General features: G+C 44.9%; 1 protein-coding gene across 4 annotated transcripts in view; it reads left to right on the top strand.

Annotated features, from left to right (window-relative positions):
• The window catches only part of kidins220a (kinase D-interacting substrate 220a), a 41,444-nt gene that overhangs the window by 22,980 nt on the left and 4,909 nt on the right, over positions 1-13,555 (top strand). The window contains exons 25-30 of one of the 4 annotated variants that reach the window (XM_052086167.1): positions 5,212-5,390; positions 8,208-8,422; positions 9,298-9,414; positions 11,725-11,757; positions 13,133-13,249; positions 13,371-13,469. In XM_052086167.1, coding sequence (XP_051942127.1) covers positions 5,212-5,390; positions 8,208-8,422; positions 9,298-9,414; positions 11,725-11,757; positions 13,133-13,249; positions 13,371-13,469 — 760 coding nt within the window. Of the gene's footprint in view, positions 1-5,211; positions 5,391-8,207; positions 8,423-9,297; positions 9,415-10,331; positions 10,392-11,724; positions 11,758-13,132; positions 13,250-13,370; positions 13,470-13,555 lie in introns of all 4 variants that reach the window. The other 3 variants (XM_052086166.1, XM_052086168.1, XM_052086169.1) reach the window with 3 other exon arrangements.

Raw genomic sequence — 13,555 nt, 5'->3', positions numbered from 1 at the left:
TAGAATCCCTGAGCTGACTCCAGTGAACAGACCTTTGTTTGAAGTCAAACATTTTTCCACGCATTTGCGGCATTATTCCCCTTTCCCTGTGCGTTCTGTAGTTCAATACTGATTTGCTCATTGACATTCTCCCGTCCTCATCTCGAATACATGATCTTCCTCATTGACCCAAGGATTACCACTTTATTTTGAGTTTAGCTTTTCACAATGATGCTACATTGTTCGTATTTTTGGTGCATAATCAGACTTTTCAGAGATGTATTGTCTTTCGCAGATGAGCACATTTGTCTTGCCTGTAGCGCATTGCATCTTTTAGCTTGGTGGACTATCAACTGATCTGTTAAATATATCAAACGACCACATGCATTCTTATGAACACTGCAGTGGAATTAGTGCCCTGCAAATGTGCATAAATCACGAAGCTGAGGTTTAGTGTGTGTGCTCTCCCTCAAGAAATTAAACCCATGTTACTCTGTGCAGAGGGTTCAGTTAATTTTTTTTTTTTTTTAAGGTCTGGAAAAAGCGGCTGTGTTTCAGGGCTACACATGAGTTTAATCAATGACTGAAAGAACCACAGCGTCTTGAGCCCTGCTCACCGAGAGCCCTGCTCACTCAGCTCTCGTCTTTATCAGCCTGTTGTGTTTCTTATTAGTGTGACTGTTCGTAGCTTGCTTGGGAAGGCATGGGTCCAGCTTCGTTTATCGGACTCAACCTTGCCATGAATGTATATGCAAACTAGACATCACTGCAAATCCAAAGTTGGCACTGTCTTTTGCAAAACGAAGAAGAGATTGGCAATGTGTCCCGTCCACATTTGATTCAAATCAAGAAAATTTGCCGGCATTTTTGGGAGACAAATAATACGGCGGCATCTAAAGTGAAAACATATTTATGCTCTCCCCCTCTAACTTTGTGGTAGCTGGTGATAGGTAACATTATTCTTTTGCGACATGCATGCCGGCCTGTTTGCCTGTGGGTCCGCTTTCCTAGAGAGGGCCCTCGCTTGCTTCATCCACACACTTGGCAGACGAGGTGCCAGGGGCTGTGACTCTGCCCGGCAGAGGAATGCGTCGACCCCGTGCCTGGTTAACTTCTTCACCCACGCGCTGTTGCGTTGGTCGTGCAGCCTCTGACATTGACGCTCTTGAGCTGCTCAAGCACAAAGCACATAAGGCTTTGTCTGTTCTGTAGGCATCCCTCTCAGTCTTTGGGTCCCTTTATGGAAATGTTTGGCTGCGGGACCACCTCTTTGTGTGCGCATGTTGTCTCTAAGCACAGAGGGCAGCTGTAAAGCAAAGTCAAGTGGCAGATTCATGCTCCCGACTTCCAAAGAGAGGATGGAAGGGATGGCGAGATGATTTCAGCTCATTCCCGGCAGCATGTGGGAGGCTGAGAGGAGAAGAAAAGCTGTACTCCGCTCAGCTTTTGGGCCTATTAGCATTTGGATAAGCTCTAAAAGCTCCCAGTGGCCGAGCCACACAGAGAGCAGTAGGACCTAAGCGCCTGTACTGCTGTGGTTCTAAGCTGGGTCCTGTCAATGGGCCCATTGTGTAGCCAATGGCTGCTGCGATGCCTCGTGGCCTCCATCTCACTTGTCACCAGCCAGCTTAAAAGTATCAAAGTCCATTTCCTCAGCGCCCCCAACTTAAGCATTCAACTTGTCGTTTGGCAAATCGATTGTTGATAAGAATGCCTTTGTTGCCTCGTCTGCTGGCTGTGAGGATGACTCACTGAAGTGAGTTGCGTCAGTAGCCTGATGCCAAGGCTAACAACTCATTCTTCGTTATCTGCAAAGGATGCCAATTGATGTGGTTGTACGCCATTGTCATTTCATTGTGTATCGGTGACGCTGTCGCACCATTCCAGCACTTCCCCTACTTTTAGCTCTTTATCGTTTTCCTGATCAAATCTCCACTGATTGGCTCACTCTCTTCTGTAGCAATGAACTGATGTGAGTGTTTTTGACTGGCCAGTCAGCCTGGACTGTTAGAAATGAACTTCTGACTTTTCTTCCCACCCCCTTTTTTTTACTTTCCATCTGTTTTAGCGTGCTGATGGATGCCCTTTTTTTTGGCATTCCATCCCAGCTCCGTTCTTATCGCTGGAAGAAATGTCATTTTGCACTAAGCTGTTTTTGAGGAGAAGGCAGCCCTTTGCAGTGAAAATATGAACCATCGTAGCTAATATCCCTCTAATAAAAAGCGTGATTGTCTGTGGCCACACTAGGAAGAGAGAAAGAGAGAGAGAGAGAGAGAGAGAGTCCCTGGCTCCTGTTGGTCTGCGTCTGCGTACCGCTAATAAACATCACTAAGCCTACTGGAAATGTGGGAAAACAGACTTCTCTCAGTCTGTACCCGGGTTAGCACAGTTCATGGGAAAACGGGACCGAATACACAATGTACATGAGCTCATGACTCATATTATCATGACGAACCATTGAATTTCCCATCCTTGGAGTCCAGTTGTCCAGTTTCAGAGAAGTGTAGCTTTTGATAGGAACACCTGTATGTGCAGCTAACACCGCACCGTCTTTGCAGCAGACACCAGGTGAGCGAGGTTCATCTATTTGCCAACATGCTGCTAAGTTGACCTTTTGGCTCTGGCACAAAGTTTTAATGGGAGAAGCACTGAGAAGACTTTGTCCTCTAGAGCCCAGCTGTGTGTCCTCAAGTGTTCACAGCACTTATTATATCTCTGTCTCTGCATCTGTGTTTTATGGATAATTAAGACGGCATGTCTTTAAGTGGGTCAACAAAGTTTTGATTGTTTGCCCTGACAACACATTCAAGTGGTTCTGTGTCTGTTTCACTCCAGGAATGTTCCTTACTTAACTTGGACATTCTCCTCCTCTCGTGCATCTTGCCAAACTTGCACATTTGGTTCGAGAAGTCCTGCAATCACAAGGTCACAATTTTGTGCCTTGCAACAGCTGATGAGTCCATCACCAGCCATCTGTCCTGTCAGAATGTCCTTGAACACCAAGGTGGACCCCTACCTGCCCGTTTGCATGAGCTGGCTGGATTGTAAAACCAAAAAAAAAAAAAATCAAAAGTAGCTCAGAATGAACTTGTGCGCCGCCCACCCGTCACTCAACTATGAGACGTTTACCGCCTTGGAATTCCTCCAGGCTGATGGAGCCATTTCCACCAGTGCGCTAACTGGATTATCATCGCTGTGAGTTTGAATATTCGCTAACAATGTGTTGTGTTTAGCCCTCGCCAGATGCTGACCTCTCCCTGACTTTGCAAGCGTGCTGCCGCAATGGACGTGATCATTGAATAAAGTCACACTTAGGCCAGCCTGTTTTAACTGGCTAAACCAGAGGAGAGACTGCTAAAAAAAAAAGCATTTCAGACTATATTCTCGGCAGTGCCTAACTAGCAAACAGAATGGTTGACGTATGGGAAGGAGATTGAATGAAAAACTGATAAACAGATCGCTCTTACTGTTCCGAATGATCCTTTGAACCTGAAAATTAATTTCATTATGGAAATTTGCAGTATGGATAACATCATTATTACCTTCATATAAATGTTGAAAATGTTTTTGGAAAAGGGAGGAATACGTCCCCCTCAGTTTCATAAAGACCACGTAAGGTGAGAAAAATTTCATTTAAACAGATGACTAATTTTCCTCTTCCAATGGGACGGACTTGGAGCCTGCATGGCATGTGTATTGCTACAACTCCTGATGCATTTAAGTTTAACAAAAACATGTCGGCATTTTTACCTCTCAGTCAAAATTTTAATCAACCTACTTCCTGATGTCAGTTCTCCAACTTGGCAACGCAGCCGAATCTTACAAGCCAGATATTGAATTGATGCTAACTGCTATTGAGTTGATGCTAACTGCTATTCTTGTCAACACTATAGTTACCATAGTGTGCACTATGAGGCGCACATAGAAGCATTACATTTTCTCAAAAGCCGACAGTGCGCCTTATAATCCGATGCGCTTTATATATGGATCAATATTACGATTTCTTGGACGTAGTATTTTAAATGTTCTGTAAAGCGCATTGCGACAGCTGCAGTGGTTGTAAAAGCTCTATAAAATAAAGTCTGGCCACGGTCCTGTTTGTGGTTTGTTTAAGACAATGTTTTCACATATTTTTGCAGGTATGAGGCTAGTTTGGACAGTGTTGTATCAGTTAATGTTCTTGTTTTGATGTCTGAACCTACTCGATGCAGGTCAGTTGCAGCGATAGAATTGTGTCCACTGAAGTCCCAAGTGAGAGATGATGGCAGAGATTAGGAAAATGCCTGTTCCCTGCTGGAGTCTCCACATGGATCTGATAAGAGCGTCACATGGTGTTGATGAACGGTTGCTGTCACAAGTCGTTCGGAAGTTCATATTTTCATGTCTGAAAGATCAAATTACCGACTACTGACTTTTCGGTGTTGACTTGCGTCGTGGCTTCGGCATGCTTTACAAAAGTTGTGTGAAAATGTTAATTCCCACTTCACTCAGTATTCTCAGATGTTGTTGCCAATTGAAGAAAAAAATGTCACATGAATTCCTTTCGTGTGAACTTCTTAACAGAAAACTTGCCCCTGCGTTATAAACAAGAGCTGAACTGTGACAGAGTAATGTAACCATCCCAGAACATAGTGTTTACGACGGGCTTGTGATAACAAACATCATGTTAACTGCAGCGCTGCAGCATGACGCGCTTCCGTCTGCCGCTTGCTAAATTGCCCTGATTGTCATCTTCTCAGGTTTCCTCCTCTGCTCAGAGATGATAACGTCCCTCACTCTATCTGTCCTTGAACATGCACCTCCCTCTGCTATCTTGTCTTCTCTAAATCTGGTTATCTCGGCCCTCTGATGAGGACGATGATGATGACCGTTACATACAGTATCTCTTCCATCTTAACTGTGCTGCTTTCTATTTCCTCTTATTTTCAACCAGACTATGGTCTGTCCCATATATTGTGTATTCAGTATTGAGACATTCTTCTCCTCTTAATTCCTCCCGTGTTTTAATTCTTCATGAACAAGACATTTTTTCCAATTTCAATTCAAAATTTGGACGAGAATAGTTTGGGGGTTTGGCATTTTTCTGTTCCAGCATGGAAACAATGCCCATAAAGGCATCCTCGGATGAGTTGGGTGTAAAACATGAAAACCTGACCATATAGTCGTGAATTGATAACCAGCACTTTTGTCTGTATCGTGTAGTTTTTCAACATCTGCACTTTTCCTCTGAAGGCTGTCCAAGAGTATTCCCACCACCAAGGATGTGGAGCCATTGCTGGAGATCGACGGCGACATCCGCAGCTTTGAGGTGTTCCTCTCTTCCCGAACACCTGTCCTCACTGCAAGAGATGTGGAGATGTTCCTCCCCTGCACCGTAAATCTGGACCCCAAACTCAGAGAAATTATAGCAGGTATGAACACATTCAGTACATGATTACTGTATATATCCATTTGGGCGGTGAAGGGAAGTGTCTTAGCCGATTTAAAACATTTGGTTACTTTCTGAATTGGCAATTTAGTACAGTGCACTCCGCTTAATAGAACACCATTGGGCCGAAGTGCTTCTGTTCTACTAAGCGGGGTTTCTATTAACCGGAGACACTTTATTAGGTACACCTTCAGACACGTCGACGACCAAGTTATGCACGCAGAAAACCCCCTGCTGACGAGTTAGAAGAGATATTTCGACTGTGGACGTCCATATCTTTAATCAAACAACAACTTTAATCAACTTCAGTCAAACATCTCAAATCACGAGAAAAATTTCGTTACTTTTGTCTGGAAACAGGAGTCCGTAATTTTGCGGTTGACTTCACTCTCAATGCGCTGGATAAGAGGGAAGTCCTGGAAACCGCGGGCGTACCTTCTGAGAATCCGGCAATGCATCGTATCGTCTGAGTATGTCCTTCTTATCCGCAGGTGATAGCCCTCGTCTCTTGAATGAAGTTGAATCCATTGTGACGTGCGTGTGTCTATGTGTGGAGTGACGCGTGCTACCTGTTACTCTATACGGCTAGAACTACCGCGTTTTCTCGCGATAGTGGTACAGTATCGCGATAGCTACACTTCGTCTCTCTCTCGTCTCTTGAATGAAGTTGAAGCCATTGTGACGTGCGTGTGTCTATGTGTGGAGTGACGCGTGCTACCTGTTACTGTATACGGCTAGAACTACCGCGTTTTCTCGCGATAGTGGTACAGTATCGCGATAGCTACACTTCGAAAACCACTAGTTTACAATGTTCATTGCTTACGGCCTGTTCTATTAAGCGGAGATCTGTTCTACTAAGCGGAGTATCTTTATAGGAAATTGCATTAGGCAAATCTGTTCCAGAGCCTTTTGCTCTATTAACCGGTGTTCTATTAAGCGGAGTGCACTGTATAAGCCTTTATTAGTTATGCAATTGGCAGCCTGGTGCCCTGGTGGTTAGTCTTTATCCTATTTTGAATTCCAATTCCCCCCAAAATCCTAAAATCAACCCTTTAAATTTTTTTTTAGAGGGTTTAGAGGGTCAACTATATAAAGATGGGAGCCAAAGTGGCACCGCACATTTCATGCCATGCGTCAGTGTACGTTCGGCTCATTTCAGTGGCAATGACGCCTAGTGTGAAGTTGCTGCGTCATCGTGTGAGGAGACCACAGGGAAACACACACACACACACAAATAAAGTCTGTCCTAATGAAGCAATGCTGAGTCACGCATTGGACCAAATTAAGGGATCTCGTAAAAATAGCCAAGTGAAACTATTAGTGGAGGTTTTCACCTCTACATTTCTGTCAGAGATTTTCTCTGACAAAGTTAAAGACTCGGTACACTGGAAAATTATCTTCAATATCGGCGGAAGCGGATCTCTGAGAGCGAACGACGGTTAGTTGCTCCGCGATCACACTCAAAGTCCCGTCTCCGCGAGTTCGACATTTTATTGTAACACATGCAAAATACACGAAAAACACTGCCCCCGATATTTGCATGCCGCACCCCCGGTCCAGCAATCGCTAGTGATTGGTTACCTGTTTTTCAAACTTGAACCATCAGTACATTGGCGCCTTTTCTGTCTGGGCTGCATCGAATTAACATGTTACAGACTTTGCGGATGGCCAATGTCGCCTGGGCGCGCCGGGTGTTCTCAACTCGTCTTTTGTTGCTCAACCGCTGTTCCCGAATTATTCATTCCCCTTTTGTGACCAAGTTTCACCATCTCCCCTGTGGTCGCCCACCTGTATTGACGTGCTAATTGTGGACTTCAACAGCCCTCCGGCCAGATGGCCGGCGCCTTTGTGTGCAGGCATTTGGGGGTGCTGGATACGCACCCAAACGTTTCGATGTGTCCAAATTAAAATGAAACTTTAAACATGATACAATTTTGCTCATAGATTCCTCTAACAGTTTCCCTATGAAGAGGAAGGTCATGTCATCTCGCTCCCTCCTCTGAATCTGTGCGCATCCGCGACTTGGTGCCCAGTGTCCTGTGGCCAGCCAGTGGGCAGCACCGTCAGTGATACCCGCCCATGGGCCTGACTCACTTCATAAGGCCCTCATTGTGTTCACAGGCTGCTTTGGGTCTCACTCAGTGTGTCATTCAGCCACCACTTGTATAACCAGGAGACATTCTGGTGCCTTCTGTTTCTGGCTTCGACTTTCTTGCCAGCAACACAGAGCCACTCTGTTCCGGTTGCTGGCCTTGTTTAACTTCACTTTGGGAGGTTCCCCCAATTCTCTTGCTCAGCGTCGACTCAGATTGATAGGGGAGAACAATTGCCGCACAGTTCTGTTGTGCATATGAGTTCCCATGGTCTTTTGTTTGTGTTATGTATTTGTTTGTCTCGGGCTCCTTTTGCCAAAATGATCACGTGACTCGCATATCACTGTCGTGAAAAAAAAAAGAATGTCAACAAGGCTGCTTCCTTGTAAGCAAATTGAGTTGTAAAAATAAAAAAGAAAGTGTGAATAGAATTCACTGTGGAAGATTGTTGTCGTTGCAACATCTGCAACATTTCACTCACTCGCTTACATGTCTTTTCACTTAAAAAGAGTTCCCTCTTCCCCCCAAATTGATTCCCTCTATTCATTTATTCATTTGTCACAGATGATGAAATAATGCCATTTTTTTCATGCGTGGGTAGCATCTGAAGGCCCTTTATACTCACCGCCAGAGATATGATCATGGGCGTCACACACAAACAATTCCCTCTCTTTTCCTCTCTTCCCGTGATTCTCTCCTTTCTTTAGATGTGCGTGCAGCCAGGGAGCAGATGCATGTGGGAGGGGTTTCGTATCCCACAATGCCTTTGCAGGAGGCGGTGGTGCCCCGTCCACAGCTGGGATACGGCCAGCACAACGCCACATGCTCACCGTCGGGCTCTTTTGCCGGCTCCTTGCCGCCTCAGCCTCACAGTGCCTACTTCAGTGGCATGACTGGTCCTCAGCACCCCTTCTACAACCGGGTAAGACAAGATGGAGGATGCTGGCACCGAGGTCCATAAGGTCCTTCCCAATACGATGTAGAGCTTATGAAAAAAATAAGGCTCATCCGTGGCTTACATGTGCTCACAACGAGTCGCAACACACGCCTAAACTTTGTTTCATACTTCATTTTCCATCCATTAGGACATTTTATTGGCACCCAAAATGATAATGACCAAGTTTGCTTCTTCTCTCTATAGCAGGAATGGGCAACTGCTGGGCCTGCGACCATACTTTGAGTGCCCCCTTAATTAATTTCCTCACTCACCCCCCCACAGAAAAAAATAAAATTAAACCCCAAAATAATCATGGCTCATTTGAAGATTTTTTTCCCCAATATTTATGATTTATTTTCAATAATTTTGGGGCTTTTGGGGGACATAAACCCCCAATATTGAGTGGCAAATGTATACAGGTTTATTAGTGTTTTTTTATAGACTGTTTGTGTGTGTGTGCGTGCGCGCGCGCGCGCGCGTGTGTGTGTTTGTGTATCTATAGCTCTATATATATATATATATATATATATATATATATATGTGTATGTGTGTGTGTGTGTGTGTGTGTGTGTGTGTGTGTACACATATATATATAGCTATAAATACACACACACACACACACACATATATATATATGGTACACATATTTTGCACACGCGGTGTGCAATTATTTGCTCGATCACGAGAGAGTATGGTCCTGTGTAAACCCCCCCAGTAGCACTGATTTTAAAAAAAATGTGGCCCCCACTATTTTTTAAGTTGCCCATCCCTGCTCTGGATTTTTTATTTTTGTTTTTGTTTGTGTGCCTTAGCTCCCTCCTATGATTTTCATTTGACCTCCTCTCCTCCTGCCTCCCTAGCCTTATTTCCCCCAACATGTGTATCACCTGCCAAGGCATTACCCCCATCATGCCCCCTCAACCATGCACCCTTCCATTAAGCATCCTCTTCACACCAAGGACCTCACTGGTGGACTTGTAAGTACACACTTGAAAAGCAGACCTCTATTCTCCTAATGTTAATTGTGTATTTTGTCAGTTCGTTTGTGAGAGGACGATGAATCAGTCATTACGGCTGTCGGAAAAAAAAAACACCTAAATTGGTGCAACAAATTCACTGCCATCACTATATGATGGTTTCTACGTACATTTCATCCAGCAATTAACAGACCAGATAGTACCCAACCATATTACCTTTTTTTTCCACTACACCGCACTGGTTCAGCATTTTTGGTTCTATTTTCCACTTCAAAAATAGTACGGCAGGAATTCACAAACCACACTGAATGCATCCAATGGCACCAGACACACGAACAAACCACATATTATAAATGGAGGCCCACAACGGTCTCCTGGATAACTTTTCACCCTGTGGCTGCTGTTCGCGGTTGGTCGACGCATTTCATTGAAGAGGAGACTGAGCGCAGTGAGAAAATGCACCACAGCAGCAAAATGGAGACTGTGGAGTATAATAATGCCGCTGTCAAAGGTGAAACAAAGCAAGCTGGTATGTGAGGATGTGACAATGGCACCTTTACTTGACCAGTGAGTGAAGATTTGTGTGTCACAGGTAGGATAACTTGACATGCTTGGATCATAGTTTTGCCGATGGAAATGTGTGAAAGACAGGTCGAGCCATGGCAAACCTGAGTAGGTACTGTGCAGTGGAGTTTGTGAATATTGTAGTCCTATGATTTTTGTGTGTCTTTTACCTGCTCATCCCTCCATCCTGTCCCCTTAATTCCACTATCGTCTCCTCAGTGTAAAGGTCTCACATTTCCCCCCTCTCAATTAACTTGCAAGTCCTCGAAGGTTATTTCAAGAAGAAATGGCCATCAAGTCCATTAGACCCAATCCTCTGCACAACCCTTGTTTGTATTCTGTGCCCATGTCAGGAAGTTATAGCAGAGGATGCAAGAGAAGGCCTCCACTCCTGTCCCTCTGACCCCTCCATGGTAACAGAATAAACCACAAAGCATACCCCAGTTTTGTAAAAAATGTAGCTTGTTATTACTAATAATTTGCTCGCTGATGAACTTGCAAAACCTCAAGCATGCTGAACATTGCATGCCTTGACATGCTCTTTCGGTGCATGTTGAAAAGTTATTCGACTCCTCGTTCCCAGACCCCAATCGTTTGTGCCTGGGACCTTTAACACAGAGGAACCATTCTATCCAACGTGTCATAGTTACGCGTGAGACACTCCGATGTCCACACATTCAAAGAGAGCAAGCTTCTATTGGAACAAATGAATGATAAGACTTTTCGTCGGCTCCACAAAGCCACTTATCAGCCTGGCGCCAGCAAGCATTTAAAGGAGTTGCACTATATGGCAGATTTCAATATAGAACACTGAGAATATTCCTTCTCTGTCTATCTTTTCCCTTCCACCTCCATCAGCCGCTTGCGCCTTTGTCCTGTCTCCACCGCTGTATAACTGCCCTCGGTTTCATCCTTAGTTACGGCTTTTCCGATGCGCATCAGCCCATCTTATCCCTTCCCGCAAATCTGCAAATGTTGAGATGCGCTTGCGCACGGCCTCGTTTATGTGTAATTCTTTGGATATGTAAGCGGGGCGAGCCCAGTATAATTGCCAAGCTTATAGAAGTGTGAATGTGGAGTCCTCTGTCTACGGGGATTATCATCAGAGCAACTAGCAATGCACACACACACACACACACGGTGACAATGAGCCCAGCGCTGTTCGAGCTTATCTCCTTACCAAGACGCTTCCGCTCGTGCGGAGCTCTGTTTCCTCTTCCCCATCCTTCTTGCCCTGCCCTGAGCTCAGCCCAGCTGTAATTACAGTCTTATCACACACACCCCGGTTCACACAAACACATAGACTTACACACTTGGACACACCCTCTGATATTTGTGTGTGTGTGTTTTTTTTTCTCTCCGATTTGACAGCCGTGCCCAAATCGAAACCTTTGCTTCTCTTCAACTCGGTTTCTCATGTGTCTTGGGCGTAAGATGTTCTGTCTGCAAATATTTTGAGCCCCAAAAGCTCTGAAAACCAAATCTACTTGTGTAATAATTCCACCTCCATTAGCCTCGTCTTCTGGCAAGGATGGAATGGGGCTGCCGCCTGCCCGGTTCCAAAGTCCTTCCTGTGCTTTCATGTTGTGCCTTTCTGCCTTTACCCCCCCCCCCCCCCCTCTTCATTTCTGCCTCTGCCTTCTTTCACCTCTTTCCACAGGTGCACCCCTTGGCCTCATGTCGTTGTACATGTGTCTTTTTTGTCTGACCATATGTCCGTCTGCTATTTTTTGTCTCCTTATCAAGCTTTTAAGGTCACTGCCTTACAAATCAAAGCAGGTATATTGATGGTTTCAATGCTTTTTTTTCAGTCTCTGCAGTGGGGTTGCAATGGTATGACAGTTGAACAGGATGAAAATTGGATAAATAACAGTTCTTATTGGATTATTGCTGGGGGAAATTCAGGTTGCAAAGGGGTGGTCAAATTTTCTGTGGGAATTAAAGATTAATAATGGTACACAACTGGAAATATTGGTCATTTTTACAAACTACAAACAATTACTCTGGTCAACTGAAAATTTTAATCACGGATGCCTTTGTGTGTCCCTAAATATATATCGGACACAGATGTTTTTCCCCTAGCACATCAAGTTTTATCTATAAAATCTTGTCCCTCACAAATTTTAAGATGTGTTGTGATTTATAACTTTGTCGCTGGAGGAAAAAAAAATCCCATCTGTAGCTGAACCTGATTGACTCGAGAAAACAGCAAGGGCGTATTGTGATTTTCCGAATACATCTACTTTTGTGTCTCTCGGTCGTTTTTACAAAATTGCATCATGCACACGATGCGTGATATCCATCAGTGTTCATACAGACTGTGAAACCAGTATGCCGCTGCAACCCTAATCTGCATCCAAGCAGACATTCGACTAACGCACACTCTTATCAATATCGTGCATGGTGTACAATCAGATAATAGGCACGTCACGTAAAACACTCACTGTCCCCTAGTTGCACTAACAGTTTCGCACAAATAGCAGTAGTTGTCCTCCTGCCCGCCGCCGTACTACAGTCCATCGCCGCTGTCTAACGCCACTCGCCATCTTATTAAGTGCCACACTCTTCTATCCAGGAATCCGAAACAAAGCCTGGGTGGCCGTTAGGCGTCAGAGTGATAAACACACGTTGCAGGGCGAAGGAAAAGAGAGTACTCGGTCTATACAGGGGTGGTTGAGTGAAAGGAATGATACGGAAAAGAAAGAACCGAGAGTTGTGCTTTTAAATTAGATAGCGGGGATGCGGTGTGGCGAAATGGAGGTGATCTTCGCTCATCAACAGGCTCTGGTATTACTGATGTAGTAACTGCTAAACCAGCACCACTCAGACTCCCTGTCTCCGTCCCTTAAGTACGTTGCATACAATTTATGTGCTTGTACAGCATATGCATACTAAAAAAGAACAAAGTGGTGTAGCTGTTTGGATTGGTTGGCAGCTTTGTTTGCTCTTACCCTTAATTTGTGTGACTGACTGAGGGAGTTACTGTGTGCAATCCTGACCACAGGCCGGCGAGTTTCTCCCCTCCACAGAGACCTGATTTTTCCCTCATGCACTAAGAGTGCACTAACATGCCGGGCCGGGTCCGCCCCAGTAAGCTGGACTCGCGCGGACGCCATGAATGTGTCCTTCTCATTATGACTGCATGTTTTGCTAGGCCTCCCCAGCTGTCCTGCTCAGCTCAATGAGCACAGATGCGGTGTGCGAGTTCCTCAAACAGATCGATGGAATCGACGCCAGCATGCTGCGTCAGTACACTGCCACCGTTAAGAAGGTGCGCCTGGCAATACCATTCTCAACTTTACATGTGGAGTCTTTGATGCATTTCATGGTTCTCATTTTATCTCATCTATGTGTAATCCCATCATTCATTTGATTGTCCTTAAACATTGTAGGCTAACATAAACGGACGAGTCCTGGCACAGTGCAACCTGGATGAGCTGAAGAAAGAGATGGATATGAACTTTGGTGACTGGCAGCTCTTCAGGGGAATGGTGAGGACCTAGTTTTCACTAATGCCCAGTTTTGCGCATCATATTGGTGACACCTGCATTCGGTTGGGAAGAACTATTTCTGAACA

This window comes from Hippocampus zosterae, chromosome 14 (genome assembly GCF_025434085.1).
Source record: "Hippocampus zosterae strain Florida chromosome 14, ASM2543408v3, whole genome shotgun sequence".
Taxonomy (NCBI): domain Eukaryota; kingdom Metazoa; phylum Chordata; class Actinopteri; order Syngnathiformes; family Syngnathidae; genus Hippocampus; species Hippocampus zosterae.
Note: the sequence above shows the minus strand (reverse complement) of the source record. Positions and strands in the feature narration are given on the sequence as shown.